Source organism: Bison bison, unplaced genomic scaffold (assembly GCF_000754665.1).
Source record: "Bison bison bison isolate TAMUID 2011002044 unplaced genomic scaffold, Bison_UMD1.0 scf7180017864500, whole genome shotgun sequence".
In the NCBI taxonomy this organism is placed as follows: domain Eukaryota; kingdom Metazoa; phylum Chordata; class Mammalia; order Artiodactyla; family Bovidae; genus Bison; species Bison bison.
Window position 1 is genome coordinate 6,921,296 of NW_011495059.1, and position 17,178 is coordinate 6,938,473.

The 17,178-nt window shown below is 39.2% G+C and overlaps 1 protein-coding gene across 4 annotated transcripts in view; it reads left to right on the forward strand.

Annotated features, from left to right (window-relative positions):
* Nucleotides 1–17,178, forward strand: part of SAMHD1 (SAM domain and HD domain 1) — a 68,004-nt gene that overhangs the window by 27,663 nt on the left and 23,163 nt on the right. For all 4 annotated transcript variants that reach the window (XM_010829205.1, XM_010829204.1, XM_010829206.1 and 1 more), the window contains exons 7-13: nt 1,063–1,221; nt 2,290–2,390; nt 2,570–2,678; nt 3,490–3,581; nt 5,134–5,249; nt 14,484–14,620; nt 15,400–15,495. In XM_010829205.1, coding sequence (XP_010827507.1) covers nt 1,063–1,221; nt 2,290–2,390; nt 2,570–2,678; nt 3,490–3,581; nt 5,134–5,249; nt 14,484–14,620; nt 15,400–15,495 — 810 coding nt within the window. The remainder of the gene's footprint in view (nt 1–1,062; nt 1,222–2,289; nt 2,391–2,569; nt 2,679–3,489; nt 3,582–5,133; nt 5,250–14,483; nt 14,621–15,399; nt 15,496–17,178) is intronic.

The window sequence follows — 17,178 nt, forward strand, 5'->3', positions numbered from 1 at the left end:
AGTCCTTCCAATGAATATTCAGGACTGATCTCCTTTAGGATGGACTGGTTGGATTTCCTTTCAGTCCAAGGGACTCTAAAGAGTCTTCTCCAACACCACAGTTCAAAAGCATCAGTTCTTTGGGGCTCAGCTTTCTTTATAGTCAAACTTGTTGCAGGAAGGGGGACCCCTTCCAAGGCCGAAACTGGGCTCTTGTCTAACACTCGGGAATGAGTTGCCCGAGGAGACACATGTGCTGATAAAGCAAGAGATTTTATTGGGAAAGGGCACCGGGGTGGAGAGCAGTAGGGTAAGGGAGAACAGCTCTTAGCAAAGATCTGTCCTATCACAGTTCTTAGAAAAGCAGAGGCCCTCCAGGGGGCCATTTGTTCTTTGTAACAATTACAAATGACTGACCAGAGACTGTGAGTAAAATGAGTCTATAGTTTGAGATTCCAGCCCAGATTTTAACTTCAGATCTCTGGAACATCCCGACACCTTTTTTTTTTTTTTGCTTCCAAGTTTGGAATTACCCCTTTTCACCACTAGATGGAAATGCTAATAGAACTTGTAGCTTCACAAATTCCAAAGCTGATGATACTATAGAACTAAATTTTATAGTAATATTCATTAAAATGGTATTCTACTGGGAATTTCCTGGCAGTCCAGTGGTTAGGGTTTGGCGCTTGCACTGCAAGGGCCTATGTTTGATCTCTGGTCAGGTAACTAAGATTCTGCAAACCATGAAGCTCACCAAAAACAAACAAGAAGGTGTTCTATCCTTAAAATCTGGTAGTATTCAGCTGTGCTCTATAATACATACGTATTATAAATCTTATATCTCATTAAATATATTTATCAAATAATGATGCACCTGGATTATAAGGTTTTGTAGACTGGTAAAATATAGACAAATTTGACAGATATTTTTTAAATATCTGGAGGACTGTAGTTGAAAACTAGGTCATTAACGTGCATTAGAACTTTATCTCTGAATTACCAGGGAGCCAAGAGTAATTTGAATAATCAGGGGTCCCTGATGGACTAGAGTCTGTAACAAACCATACTGCTGCCTTTTCCTAGCATGAACAGGGCTCAGTTATGATGTTTGAGCACCTCATCAATTCTAACGGACTCCAAGATGTCATGAAATACTATGGTCTCATCCCTGAAGAAGATATTTTGTTTATCAAGGAACAAATTACAGGACCACCTGAATCACCCATCAAAGATGCTTCAAAGGTAAATTTGTGTACAACCTAATTTAAACCGACTGGTTCTTTTCATCTCGTCTTCTCTTGGTTCCTTCAGATTTGTATTTGAAGGGGTGACATTTTGCTATTTTAGGAGACTAAATGATAAAATATGTGATACATTTCTACTGTTTAGTGCAAAAAATAAAAGGCTTATATAGTTCTTCCAGCTCTTAACTGAGTTCTTTAGAAGTTATCCCCCAAATTAAAATACACATATTAATATTTTTAATGAATATGTATGCAGAATTTTATATAGAAGCCTAAAGTAACTTAGTTCTGAAAGTATGTGTCTTGTTTACCCATTAAAATTAATGTTTGGATTATTTAGATATGTGAAGACCTAGAAAAAAAAGTTGAATTAGTTCAGAGGGAAGTATGATTTGTTTCCTTTTTGATCTTTTTTCTTTTAATTAGGAAAAAGAATTTCCCTTAGTGTTTTTTAGTCTTTTTTTCCTTAAAACACACACATCTACTTGTAAGGTATAAGATAAATAGGAGGATTTTACAGCAAATATCCTATCTCCAAAAAACAGAGTTCCTAGGAATTCCCTGGTGATCCAGTGGCTGGGACTCTGGCGCTTTCACTGCCGAGGGCCCAGGTTCCATCCCTGGTTGGGGAACTAGGATCCCCAGGATCACTCAGCGCAGCCAGAAAAAAAACACAGAGCTCCAAGAATTTTCACTCCTGAATTTAAGCATTCGAATATAAGAAACATTCTTACTAGTTTATAAATAGATCTTAATATTTTAAAAAATCTTTTAAACCAAGAAAACAAGAAAGCTTGTTGGTTATCTAAGTGTAATAGAATTAGGATCCTTCCAAAGGCACTAGGTTTAGTATTAACAGGATATCATATTTTAGCATTTCTAGCATTTCTTTCCCTTTTCTACTAATTTGGGAATTAAGTGAAGGAAAAAAGAGTAGAACCTTCTCACTTACCTAACATTCGCATTCAAATATCTGTTTATAATTTTCGGGTTAATACACTTGCTTTGCTTATAAATAGATTTATCTCCTGTTCTGTAACTTTCAGTGGGTTTTCTTCTCTTCCAGTGGCTCTATAAAGGGCGTCCTAAAGAAAAAAGCTTCCTTTATGAGATAGTGGCCAATAAAAGAAATGGCATTGATGTGGACAAATGGGATTATTTTGCCAGGTATGCACTGAACACTTCAGAAAAATTGATTAGAAATCTTGTATACTTTAAATAGATACAATTTTTATTTAAGTAAATAAGCAAGCAAAATAAAACCCTTATATAAATTTAGTATTGATATTTAAGGTATGGTTTCCTTTGCTGAAAAATTTCATCTCTCTGCTTGGGAATCTCTCCAGGGACTGCCATCATCTTGGAATCCAAAATAGCTTTGATTACAAGCGCTTTCTTAAGTTTGCCCGTGTCTGTGAAGTAGATAATATGAAGCATATTTGTACTAGAGAAAAGGTAAGCTATGTCAGAGGACAATAAGGAAGGTGTGATTCTTAGCTTGAAGTCTAGAAATACCCTTTCAGTAAATTGGAAAAATCACTACCTGGTAAATTATCTATCTCTTTACTTCGTGCTTAGCATTTGTAAGTATTTTAAAGCTCTTTTCACTTCTCCTGTATGGTCTACTGTCTACAGTAGACATTTACTGAGTCTTGTTCTCAGCACTGTTTAACGTGCTTTAGAGGATTAACTCAATCTTCACAATCCTGTAAGATAGAAACTGTTATTTTCCCATTTAACAGATAAGCAAATTGAAGCACAAAGAAGGCATACAGTTAATGGCAGAACTGGAGTGTCAATCCAGGAAGTTTGGCTTGAGTCTTGTCCTTAATCACTGTATTGTATGTTTCATAGTAGTTATAATCCTATAATCATTAATTCCCTGCTAGGTTAGTCATATAACTAAAGAATACAACAGTGCTATACTATACAAAGTCTTTCTTTTCAGAATGAAGATTAGAAGAAGAATACCTAACTTCTAGAATTATTGGGAAATTTAAAAAATATATTTAAGATGCCTCAAACAGAATGCATCGCAGAGTTAAGATGCTCAGTAGATTTTGGTTTACTAAGAATAAAAGTTGCAGATAAGTAGTATTATGAGTCATCCTTGCTCTTTCTTGGGAGTCTTAGGGGTTTTGATGAATTTTACCTGTGTCCAGTCTTCTTTTATGCCACCATCCCTTTTTCCTGACTTATATGCTGTCTACTAACAAGGGAACCTAATCTGATCCTACCTTAATGTTTGTTTCACCTCTTTCTGCAGGAGGTTGGAAACCTGTATGACATGTTCCACACACGCAACTGTTTGCACCGCAGAGCTTATCAACACAAAGTTGGCAACATCATTGATACAATGTAAGAAATTTGATTGTTATTTTCCTATAAAATTTTCCATGATTTTTACTAGAGTATCATACTTGGGTCAAGTTGAGATTTCTAAATAAATTCAAGTAAAGTTTAAGTGAACAAATCTAAAATGGTTCCCTTAAACAAAACAAAAACTAGCATAAAGTGAATTTAGAGGTGAGTGTTAAAGAGGATAGACTCAAGCAGAAGAGGGGGTTTAGGCTAGATAGGAAGAGGCTACCCTGGGATGGCTTAGATCTCCACACAGGTAGTCACTTAGGTACCAGATATTAATCATCGAGGTGAGAAATGAGATATGGATAATTGACACTCTGAAATTAATGACAAAAATGAATTTTGAAGATTAATGTCTCTCCCTACCCTGTCAATTATCAACATTAGTAGAAAACAGTAAAACCTACAGGAATTTCAGGCTTTCCTCGTAGCTCAGTCAGTGAAGAGTCTGCCTGCAATGCAAGATATCCAGATTCGATTCCTGGGTCAGGACGATCCCCTAGAGAAGGAAATCGCAACCCACTCCGGTATTCTTGCCTGGAGAATCCCATGGACAGAGGAGCCTGGCGGGTAACAGTCCGTGGGGTCACAGGAGTCAGACACATCTGAGTGACTAAACCACCACCACAGAAATTTTACTTCTCCCTGATCCAGTCAGAACCAAAGCAGAAAAGTACAACTAGGTCCCTAAGTGACTCAGAGACCTCATGAGGAATTTCCAAAAGTGGGGTATGAGTCAAGTTAATTCTGTGGCCCTAAAATAGTTTTAAATGAATCTCTTTTAAGCTTTTACTGTTCATGTTTACATTTGTGTTGAGAAAATTTACTTTCTGCTTTTTTCTTCATCTTTTGTCATGAGCAGACTAGTTAGAATCCTTTCTCCTATTTGTATGGCTGTTACTTTGGTAAGCGGAGAAGGCTAAGAGGTTTTTTTTGTTTGTTTGTTTTCAATGCAGAGACTCAGAGAGATCTAGGAACAGTCTGGTACTGCTTCTTCCTAACTTGATTAAATGAAAATTACTCAATTTCTATGTCTATATAATATAGGTTGATTACACCTGTGTTACTGATAGAAAGATTAAATATGATGATGTATCTAAAGCTTTGTAGTAATGCCTAGAGCACAGTAAATATTACAGTCCACAAATTATCGTGGACTTACTTAGCATGGTTGAGATGCAATTGTCTTTTTTTGGTTTGTTTTAATTGTAAGTTGCAGGTGTACAATATAGTGATTCACAATTTTTAAAGATTATATTCATAGCTATTATAAAATATTGACTACATTCCCCATTGTACGGTGTATCTTTGTAGCTTATTTTATACCTAGTAGATTATACCTCATACTCCCTCACCTGCCCCCGTCCCTCTGCCTACTGATCACCACTAGTTTGTTCTCTATAAGTCTGAAAAGCAGTTGCCTTTAGAACATTGTATCTCAAGATTTTGTTTCTTAAAAGTAGAGAGGTTTCCTAAATGTTAAGTAAAGCATAAAGCAAATATTCAATTTCCTCATAAACATAAACCTTTATAAAATGATCTTTAGGATTACAGATGCCTTCCTCAAAGCAGACGATCACATAGAGATAACAGGTTCTGCAGGAAGAAAGTATCGCATTTCTACAGCAATTGATGACATGGAAGCCTTCACTAAGCTGACAGGTAAGAAGTAGAAGGTAACATAGGTAGTCCATCTCAGAAACCGTGTAAACTTTCCCTGGATTGCAGATGGGTTATTTTCCAAACATTCCAGTGTATTTAGCTTCTGAAGTGATTGTATACTACTGGATTTGAGTTTTATCTCTGCTTTGTACTAACAAGATAACCTTGATAAAGTTATTTAACCTCTCTGAACCTTGTTTCCTCATCTATAAAGTGGGAGTAATGATACCTAGCATGTAGTTTAGTTGTGATGCTGCAGTGAAGCATATAGCACTTGGAATAGTACTTGGCACACAAGTGCTGTGCTGTGCTTAGTCGCTCAGTCTTGTCGGACTCTTTGTGGCCCCGTGGACTGTAGCCTGCCAGGCTCCTCTGTCCATGGGGATTCTCCAGGCAAGAATACTGGAGTGGGTTGCCATGCCCTCTTCCAGAGGATCTTCCCAATCCAGGGGTTAAACCCAGGTCTCCGACATTACAGGCAGATTCTTTACTGACTGAGCCACCAGGGAAGTCCAAGAATACTGGAGTGGGTAGCCTATCCCTTCTCCAGGGGATCTTCCTGACCCAGGAATCTAACTGGGGTCTCCTGCATTGCAGGTAGATTCTTTACCAGCTGAACTACCAGGGTAACCTAAGTGCTCAATATTAATTATTTTTAACTTCAAATACAATTTGGCTTCCCTGGTGGCTTAGTTGGTAAAGAATCCTCCTGCAATGTGGGAGATATGGGTTTGATCCCTGGGTTGGGAAGATCCCCTGAAGAAGGGACCAGCTCTACCCACTCCTGTATTCTGGCCTGCAGAATTCCATGGTCTGTATAGTCCATGGGGTTGCAAAGAGTGGGACATGACTTACACTTTTAATTACACTTTCATAAAACCAGACCAATACCAAAAAGCTGACTTGCTCATTTAACATAATTTTTGTTGCAAAACAGGATGCCAAAGACATTTCTGTGCACTTCAGCAGAAACAAACAACTTAGGGTGGGAAGGAAGAGGGGTGAGGTGTCATAACTGATTCTTTAATGTGGGAAAGTTTAAGATCAGTAAAGCAAAAGATGTAAACCAAAAAGTATATACAAGTTAAGAGTTCTTAGTTGCAAATCCTGAAACTGACTCTGCTTAACTAAAAACAAAGTGATAGAATCAGTGAGAAGGCTGGAGTTTCTGAAACGAGAGAATGGCAGAAGCTGAGTGGCCTCACACACAAGATCAGCTTCCTGTTCCATCACTGCTAAATTTTTTTTATACAGGTGTAAGCAGTGGCACCCCACTCCAGTACTCTTGCCTGGAAAATCCCATGAACGGAGGAGCCTGGTAGGCTGGAGTCCATGGGGTTGCTAAGAGTCGGACACGACTGAGTGACTTCACTTTGACTTTTCACTTTCATGCATTGGAGAAGGAAATGGCAACCCACTCCAGTATTCTTGCCTAGAGAATCCCAGGGATGGGGGAGCCTGGTGGGCTGCCATCTATGGGGTCGGACATGACTGAAGCGACTTAGCAGCAGCAGCAGGCAGTTAATATATGGGCTTTCTTGGTAGCTCACATGGTAAAGGCTCTGTCTGCAATGCAGGAGACCTGGGTTCAATCCCTAGGTTGGGAAGATACCCTCAAAAAGGGAATGGCTACCCACTCCAGTATTCTTGCCTGGAGAATTCCGTGGACAGAGGAGCCTAGTGGGCTACAGTCCATGGGATGGAAAAGAGTCAGACACCACTGAGCAACTAACACTTTCACCTTCAGGCAATTAATAGAGTCCCCATTACACTTGTAACTTTTTAGGCACTTTCCATTCATACCTAAACTACAGGTTAGAAGGGAAATGGTGATTCTATGTATCAAATGTTTATATACTGAGAACACTGTGTCCATCAAATATTTGCAGTTTATAATGTGACAAGTGAGTTTACTTTTTTCTTGTTAATTCATCTGGGTTGGATTGATGACAAAGTTACTTATAGGGGATAATGTATTTGCCCTGAAACTTGTTGGCCCTTGTGTGGTGCTTGGTTTCAGTGCAGGTATGGAGGCATTTGATGAGCTCCTGTCAATTAATGTTCCTTGGAGTCAGGAGCTCCCTGGAGTCAGGGTTTGGACTTAAGCCTCCTGCTTCCAGTTATCGGTCTTATTTTTACAGTAGTTTCATAGCTTCTCCTTCTATACAGCACCATTGATAAAACATCTACGTTAAAGATGAAAAGTTTCTCTACTGTGAGGGTCACCCAGAGAGGTTCACAGCGTTATATGGAGAAGAGAAGAGGGAGGAGGGAGTTAGAGGTGACCCGAATGAGATGAGGTGGAATCAATAGAGGAGAGAGTGGGCTATCCAGTAATCTCTTCCTTATGTGCACTGCACAACTGGACCACTCAGAGTTGTTCAAGGAGTTATACAGAGAAGAGAAGAAGGAGGAAGGTGACAGAGGTGGCCAGGAGGATAAAAGGGGGGAATGAAAAGGAGGGAGACAGATCCAGCCAGTAATCAATTCCCTAAGTGTTCTCCACTGTCTGGAACACACAGAAATTCACAGAGTTGGGTAGAGTAGAGAGGGGTTAGGGAGGAGACACAGGCGACCTGGTGGAGAAAAAGGAGAGTCCACAGGGAGAGAGAGCAGTTAAGCCAGTAATCTCGCTCCCTAGTGATAAAGGGGTACTGAAGATTGGGTTCTTAAAGGTACAAAATTGGTAACAAATACATAAAAGCAAAAATTAAAAATCTAGAGTAGAGTTTGGAATTTCAAAAATATGATGTTAAAGAAAAGAAGAAGGAAAAGAAAGAGAGAAAAAACAAACAAAAACAAACAAGGTCGTGAAAATTATAAAGAAAATATAGGTACAAAATTGATAACAAATACAAAAAGCAAAAATTAAAAATCTAGAGTAGAGTTTGGAATTTCAAAAATATGATGTTAAAGAAAAGAAGAAGGAAAAGAAAGAGAGAAAAAAACAAACAAAAACAAACAAAGTCACAAAAATTATAAAGAAAATACAGGTATAAAATTGATAACAAATACCAAAAAGCATAAATTAAAAATCTAGAGTAGAGTTTGGAATTTCAGATATACAATGTTATTTAAAAGAAGAAGAGAAAGAAACAGAGAAAAAGAAAAAGAGAAAATAAAAAAGGGTCACAGAAATTGTAAAAAAAAAAAAACAAAAACAACTATAGGTACAAAATTGATAACAAATACCAAAAAGCTAAAATTAAAAATCTAGAGTAGAGTTTGGAATTTCAAAAATACAATGTTAAAGAAAAGAAGGGGAAAAAAAAGGTCAAAAAAATTATAAAAAATATATATATGAAGTTTGCTTTAAAAAAAAATGGGGTCTTCTTTTTTTTTTGCAAAGTCATCGGTTATAAAAGTGAAAATTAAAGGAATAATAGAAGACTTAAAAAATGTTTTTTAATTAAAAAATAAAAAAAGAATGATCATAAAAATAGTAAAAATATATCTAGGACTTTCTCTGGTTTTGTTGTGAGTATTGCGGGTTCAGTTCATTTTTGGCTAGTTCCTTGGTCTGACTTATATTCTCAAGATCTACAGGCCCCTTCCTGTGTAGCTGGTACTAACCACAGGGTTTTAATCTATTGCCTGTAGCTTCTAAGGCGGTTCCCTCTGTTATAGCTTCCTCTGTTTGCTGGTCTATTCAGTGTCTGGTTTCCGCCCTGAGCCAAAGGGGACGGTGGAGGACACTTTTTTTTTTTTTTTTTAGGCTCACTTGTTCAGTTGCGCTGAGGGGAGGTAGGGAGGGATGCTGCAAACAAATAACACTGGTGTGTGCTCACAGTGCCTCAGCCACACTGGGTCTGCCCCCTGTTCACGGCGTGTGTAGCCTCCCTGCCCACGCTGCTCAGGCTCTAGGTTGCTCCAATGGGAACCATCCGTGGCCGGCCCTGGGCTGCCTGCACTTCCAGGTCCAAGCCGCTCAGGTTCAGGCACTCGGGTAGTCCTCAGAGGTGCAGACTGTCGGTTGGGCCTGCATTTTGTGCCCTTCCCAGATCCGAGCAGCTCAGGTGATGAGGTGTTTGGCGCGCGGGATTGCTGTGACTTACCGCCTCCTGCCGCTCGGTTATCTAGGTGTGCACCGGCACACCTTCTCAGGCAGATATTGACCGTCCAGACCCCCAAGAAGTTTTAGTTAGCAAAGAAGCCTGCTTACAGTTTTACAGATGATGTCTCTCTGGGGCTGCGATTGTCCCCTTCCAGCTCTGGCTGCCTATCACCGGAGGGGTATGGTCTGCCGCCGGCTATCTCTGTTCAGTCCTTTGTTCTGTGCGCGGGCCTGGTGGTGTCATAGGTTAGGGCTGGCTTTTTGCGTGGTAGATATCCCACAGTCTGGTTTGCTAGCCCAAATTATTTCACTCAGATAGCGCTCGGGGTATTCAGGCCAGATCCTTGCGATGCAGCCCGCGCCGCGCCTCCCTGCCCAGCCCCCGCTTGCTAATGGCGGATGCAGGCGTCTGCGCTGCTTCTCCGCTGGGGGAGGTACCATAGGGCTCGAAATGTGCGGGTTTTAATTGTTTATTTATTTTTCCTCCCTGTTATGTTGCCCTCTGTGCTTCCAAGTCTCGGCACAGATTCGGCAGTGAGAAGGTTTCCTGGTGTTTGGAAACTTCTCTCTTTTTAAGACTCCCTTCCCTGGACGGAACTCTGTCCCTCCCTCTACTGTCTCTTTTTTTGTCTTTTATATTTTTTCCTACCTCCTTTCGAAGACTTGGGTTGCTTTTCTGGGTGCCTGATGTCTTCTGCCAGCATTCAGAAGTTGTTTTGTGGAATTTACTCAGTGTTTAAATGTTCTTTTGATGAATTTGTGGGGGAGAAAGTGTTCTCCCCGTCCTACTCCTCCGCCATCTTAGCTCTTCCCCCCTCAGAACAGCATTTTCTTTTATGTTTTCCTCTAAGAGACTGTCCTGACATTGACTTCATTCTGTTGCTGCTGCTAAGTCGCTTCAGTCGTTTCTGACTCTGTGCGACCCCATAGACCACAGCCCACCAGGCTCCCCCGTCCCTGGGATTCTCCAGGCAAGAACACTGGAGTGGGTTGCCGTTTCCTTCTCCAGTGCATGAAAGTGAAAAGTGAAAATGAAGCCGCTCAGTCATGTCCAACTCTTAGCGACCCCATGGACTGCAGCCTACCAGGCTCCTCCCTCCGTGGGATTTTCCAGGCAAGAGTATTGGAGTGGGGTGCCATTGCCTTCTCTGTGGCTGGAAATGGAAAAAGAGATTATAAGAGAATTTAAGCAACCTACAGATAGTTATTTTTAAACTTTTACTCATACTGAAGCAAATGATGCTGTATTTTAAAAAATCATCTTCAGTCTTCCTCAGAGACCAATCCTAACCATTTATCCTGTAACAGTATGTTACATTTAAATTATCTTTCCAGTTAAAAACAAAAATGAATTTTGGACTTTATACACTTTTGGGTTAACTGACAAACTGTCAAATATCATACATCTTAATGAGGTCATAACTCCACGTGTCTGTACATAGCTCTTGCTCACCATGAATGAACATGCTGACTAGAACACTGAAACTGGCTTTTACCCTGTTCAGTGAGATGAGTTCACTGTTCACTTGCTTGGATGTTGTCACAATGCCAAAAATCCCAGAAAAGAAATTAGGTCACGTTTTTATGCTTTAACTGTCAGAATATAGAAGAATAAGCATACTGCCTTTCCACTTTCGTCATTTGAGCCAGAAATCATCTTACTTTTCTTGCATGTTATTCTGAGCAGTCATATGATCCTTATTGTCCTTAATAATAACACGACCTTGAAGGAATAGGATCCCATGAGCCCTCCTTTTTTTGGTTGCAATTCCAAAAGCAACTCATCTTTATTTTGAAAATCTTCACTTCTTATTTTTAATTTTTTTAGAATTTTTTTCATGTTTTAGGGATAAGTGTTGAAAATAAACAGCAATGTTAAAAGAATTTAACAGTTGAAACCTATATACCTAAATACTAGCATTTGCTGGACTTGCTTTATCACATATTTATTACTTACCATCCCTCTATTCATTTATTTAAAGCTTGACATTTGAAAGTAAATTTCAGACATCAGTATACCCTAATTCCTGCAGCATGCAGATTAACTAAAGTTCAGTAACTGTTATAGATTTTTCTTCTTTTTATGCAAAATTACATGCAATTTATGTGTTAATAAAAATTGTAAGGTTAACATTTGCTGGACAAATGCAGGACACAGAACATTATCTTCTCCTTAGAAAGTCCCTTCATGCTCTATCCGACAATACCTGTTCTACCTCATCTCTAGAAGCAACCACTATTACCTGTCCTAGAGTTTCATATCAGTGGAATCATACAGTATATATTCTTCTGCATAAGGCTTCTTTCACTTAGCATTGACGTTTATCCAGATTGCATGTATCAGTAATTCATTCCCTTTTATTGCTGAGTAGTAGTCTATTGTATGAATATGCCACTGTTTGTTTATCTCTTCTCTCTGCTTCCTAAATTCCTATTTCTGATGAATGTTTCAGCTTATCTGGATGCAACTATCGTAAGCATTGCAAATGTTATGACCACTGTCTTAGGTAGTCATTTTCATATCTTGGTCTTTATTCTGCAATATTCCTAAGCAATAGGTGGACCTTACCCTTTCTTCCCCTTCCCTTTCAAGACCTTACCCCCAAATCCCTTAATTAAATTGGGGCCTTAGAATGTTAAATTCAAAAGAACCTTAGAGATCATCTGCTTAAAACTCCTCTTGATGAGGAAACTAAGGCCAAATGAAAGAAAGCAACTTATCCTAATAAATGGCAAACCTGAGCTCAAATCAAGTTTTCTGACTCCCAAGTTGAATGTTGTTTACACTCTTTTAGTAAACACTTTAATCATTCAGTTTAATAGACAAGCAGTTTGCCTTTACTTTTGTACATGACTGTTTTCTAAAAAAATGTATGTGGAACAAATAGAACTCTCATACATGGCCAGTGGGAATGCAGATGGTACAGCCACTTGGAAAAAGTTGAGCATTTTCTTTTAAACATGTATGTATCCTGTGACCCTTTAATCCCTCTTTTGCCCACTCAGCCAATGAAAACGTCAGTCCACCCCAAAACCTGTACCTGGTAGAATAAGATGAAAGGCATAAGAAGAGTATCAGTTAAGTTCTTTGGGGTTCGAGGGAAGAAGAAATTACATCTCTAATTTGGATGCACTGGGGAAGGTTTCATAATTAGGCACTTTTTGAGATGAACCTCAGAGATTAGATAGGCCTTCAAGAAGTGAGATTCTGTCATGGGGGAAAGCATTTCCCTAATTTAGCTGGGAATAGGGTAGATTAAAGCATGGATTAGAAAAGTGTGCTCTTATTATATTAAAATTGTTTTGTTTTTCAAACTGAATATAATATGTAAAGAAATAATGAAAACCAGACTTCCCTGGTGGTCCAGTGGTTAAGAATCCTCCTGCTAGTGTAGGGGCCATGGTCCTGGTCCGGCAGGATTCTCCATGCTATGAGGCAACTAAGTCCATGCGCCACAACTATTGAAGCCCATGGGCACTAGAGCCCTTGCTCTGCGACAAGAGAAGCCACCACAGGAGAAGCACGAGCACCGCAGCTAGAGAAAGCCCATGCCCAGCAAGAAAGACCCAGCACAGTGAAAAATGAATAAAATGAACATGCTTTTAAAAGATGTTTCTTAAAAGCATTACTGAGAGGGTAAGGAATCTGTTAACCATGGATTAAGAGGGAAGAACATACATATACATGTAGGTGACGTGAATGACATAGGCTGCTAATATTTTGCCAAGAAAGGGCATTTTAATAAAATTCACTTTGCAAAATGCAATGGTTGATTCAATCAAGGATAATGAATGAATGCTAAACCATTGGTTGAAAACTTACTGGGATAATCAGAGCCTCTGAAAATATCACCTTGCAGAAAGATTCACTTTTAACAGAGAAAAACCTGAGGATTATTGCCCTAACCAACTTTTGGAACTTGTTAATAAAGCCCATTATGTGATACATGATGTGATGCACTGAGCCAAGCTCATGTGGTGCTCTTAGATGTTATAACACTTGTATAATGTTCTTCATAACAGTGTTTTCCTTGAATCTAGTGGTAAAGAAACAGTAAACAAGTTCACAGTCTGGACATTTTACACAATGACTGCGTGAACTTTTCTAAATTGTCAACATCATGAAAGAAGTTGGAATTACCTAGTTCTAGATGGGAGGAGCCTAGAAAACATGACAACTAATGTCATCCATCATCTTTAATTGGTATCTCTATCCAGCAACAAAAATTTATAAATTGCATTGTTGCAACAATTAAACAAATTCAAGTACAGATTGTATGTCAGATATCTTTATATCAGTGTTAAATTTCTTGACATGATTGTGATTAAGTTAGATAATATTCTTGTTCTTGGGAGGTATATGCTGAAATATTTAGGAGTCAAGAGTCTTGCTATCTGTAATTTTCAAACGTTTCCTCAAAAATTTATATGTGCACACATACAGTGTTTGCATATGTCGAAACAAAACAGTTGATAAATTTTGGTGAAGGGTATTTTATTTTGAAATTTCTGAAATAAAAAGTTTGAAGAAAAAGAAAGAAGGAAATTAAGCTACCTTCTATCATCATGGAATGAAACCTTTAAAAGCTTTTTCTTTTTTTTGACTGTGCCTTTCTTTGCAGGATCTTAGTTCCCCTACCAGGGATCGAACCCAAGCCCCAGCAATGAAATTACTGAGTCCTAACTACTGTACCTTCAGGGAACTCCCTTAAAAACTTTTTATTAAGGAAATTTACATCACTTAGTTTCATGACTTAGCTGCAATAATTAGCATTGCAGTTTTATTTCATCCCTTCACCCCATCAGACCCTGGGCCATTTTGAAGCAGATCTCAGACATAATTTTGTTATTCCTTAAGTTTCATTCTCTTTTTTTTAAAAAAGCAATAAACTAATATACCCTTTTGTACCCCCAAACTCAGTCTCAAGTCATCATCTCCAGTGCAGTCTTATCTCATCTCTCCCCTTTCCCACTCATTAGGTTATCCTGAAATAAATCCAAGACACTGATTGGAGCACTTTTTACAAAAGTTTTTTCACATCTTTATAATCATAGTGTATCTATGTATGTAAACCTCTGCTTGAAATCATTTCAGAAGTACAGCAATATGAGTCTCTTTAAATATTGTTTTTTTTTGTTTTTTTCATTCTAATATAACTGAAATTTCATCAAATTGGCAGATAACATTTTTCTGGAGATCTTATACTCCACTGATCCCAACCTGAATGATGCACGAATGATTTTAAAGAAAATTGAATCCCGTAATCTATACAAGTTTGTGGGTGAGACTCAGCCCATGATACAAAGAATTAAAAAGGTAAGTTGAAAGGTCCTCTGTCCCCACAAGAGGAAACCATACCCATTACAATACCACAGCTGTATTCTAAGTCCTTTATAATTAATACGTTCTCATTTAATCTTCACATCAATCTCTTGAGACGTATCTTGCAGACAAACTGAAGCTTGGGAAAGATTAAATAACTTGCCTACAGAAGCACACTTAGTAAGCTAGGATTCAAAGTCAAGTCTCATTTACTCCAAACCTTTACTTTCTCAACTCGGAAGTGAGAGGGGGCCTCGTTTTACCTAGATCCAAAGACCAGAAAATGACTGTAATGGAAAAGGGGCCTCAAAATAAGGCCTCTGCAGGAGCTTCTTTGAGACTCTAAGGACCTGCTTTTTAACTACTTCCTTCTTTCACGGTTTATCACTTTGTCCCAGACAGTGCTTGCCTGCCTGCCTTAGTTCAGTCATTAGTTCTCTCTCCTGCTTGTTGAAGGGTCTTATCTTTGTCAAAAAACCTGTAACACAAGCTATGCTGATAACCACACCCTGCCTCACAATACTGCCTTAGGTCACACTTTACTTCTTGTTTTACTAATAGGTTAATGCCTCATTTTTTTAATGTGAAATTCTGTTATGAAAATCACACTATTGTGATTTGATTAAAAGGTAGCATGGGTATATATTTGTTAGGGAAATCTCTATCTATGTGTCTTGGTAAAGTGCCATTTTTAGAGAAGAACCCTTTTGGTGGCACAAACACTGTAGGATGAAGAACTGGAGTTCTAACATGAGGAGCCTTGTCTTTTCCAGGAAAACTATGAACACCTTCCAAATGAGGTCGCCAGTGCGAAACCCAGTGATGTAGAGCTAGAAGCTGAACTGAAGGCTGAAGATTTGATAGTGGATGTAAGTAGTTAGCTCAATAACATGCTAAGCAAAGAATTTATTTAAGGTAAAGCATCACTACCACCCCTGTTATAACAATAGTACATGTTCATTAGAAAATCTGGAAAATATAGAAAAAAAGATGGATAGAAGAGAATCACCTATGATATCACAGAAAAAACTAACATTAGGCAGATTTTTAAAATGACAGCCAACTCCAGTATTCTTGCCTGGGAAATTCCATGGACAGAGGAGCCTGACAGGCTGGGCTAACAGTCCATGGGGGCGCAAAAGAGTCGGGCACAACTGAGGGACTAAACAGCAATGAACAAAATTTTCTTTGACATATTTTTATGTCAATATTGTCAATATTTTTATGTAATTGTGGTCATGTTATTAATAGAGCATTGTATATAATGATTTTTAAATGTTTTCTTGATCAAAAAAGTAATTGTTGTTGTTGTTCAGTTGCTCAGTCATGACTCCATGGACTGCACCATGCCAGGCTTCCCTGTCCTTCACTATCTCCCAGAGCTTGCTCAAACTCATGTCCATTGAGTCCGTGATGTGATCCAACCATCTTGTCTTCTGTTATCCCCTCCCCCTCCTGCCTTCAATCTTTCCCAGCATCAGGGCCTTTTCTAATGAGTGGGCTCTTCACATCAGGGGGTCCACTGGAGAAGGGAATGGCAAACCACTTCAGCATTCTTGCCTTGAGAACTGTATGAACAGTATGAAAAGGCAAAAGGATATGACACTGAAAAATGAACTCCCCAGGTTGGTAGGTGCCCAATATGCTACTGGAGAAGAGCAGAGATACAGCTTCAGAAGGAATAAGAGGCTTAGTCAAAGTGGAAACAACGCTCAGTTATGGATGTGTCTGATGGTGAAAGTAGAGTCGAATGCTGTAAAGAACAATATTGCATCAGATCAGATCAGATCAGATCAGTCGCTCAGTCGTGTCCGACTCTTTGCGACCCCATGAATCGCAGCACACCAGGCCTCCCTGTCCATCACCAGCTCCCGGAGTTCACTCAGACTCACGTCCATCAAGTTAGTGACGCCATCCAGCCATCTCATCCTCTGTCGACCCCTTCTCCTCTTGCCCCCAATCCCTCCAAGCATCAGAGTCTTTTCCAATGAGTCAACTCTTCGCATGAGGTGGCCAAAGTACTGGAGTTTCAGCTTTAGCATCATTCCCTCCAAAGAAATCCGAGGGCTGATCTTCAGAATGGACTGGTTGGATCTCCTTGCAGTCCAAGGGACTCTCAAGAGTCTTCTCCAACACCACAGTTCAAAAGCATCAATTCTTCAGTGCTCAGCTTTCTTCACAGTCCAACTCTCACATCCATAAATTACCACAGGAAAAACCATAGCCTTGACTAGACAAACCTTCGTTGGCAAAGTAATGTCTCTGCTTTTGAATATGCTATTTAGGTTGGTCATAACTTTCCTTCCAAGGAGTAAGCGTCTTTTAATCTCATGGCTGCAGTCACCATCTGTAGTGATTTTGGAGCCCAGAAAAATAAAGTCTGACACTGTTTCCACTGTTTCCCCATCTGTTTCCCATGAAGTGATGGGACCGGATGCCATGATCTTCATTTTCTGAATGTTGAGCTTTAAGCCAACTTTTTCGCTCTCCACTTTCACTTTCATCAAGAGGCTTTTTAGTTCCTCTTCACTTTCTGCCATAAGGGTGGTGTC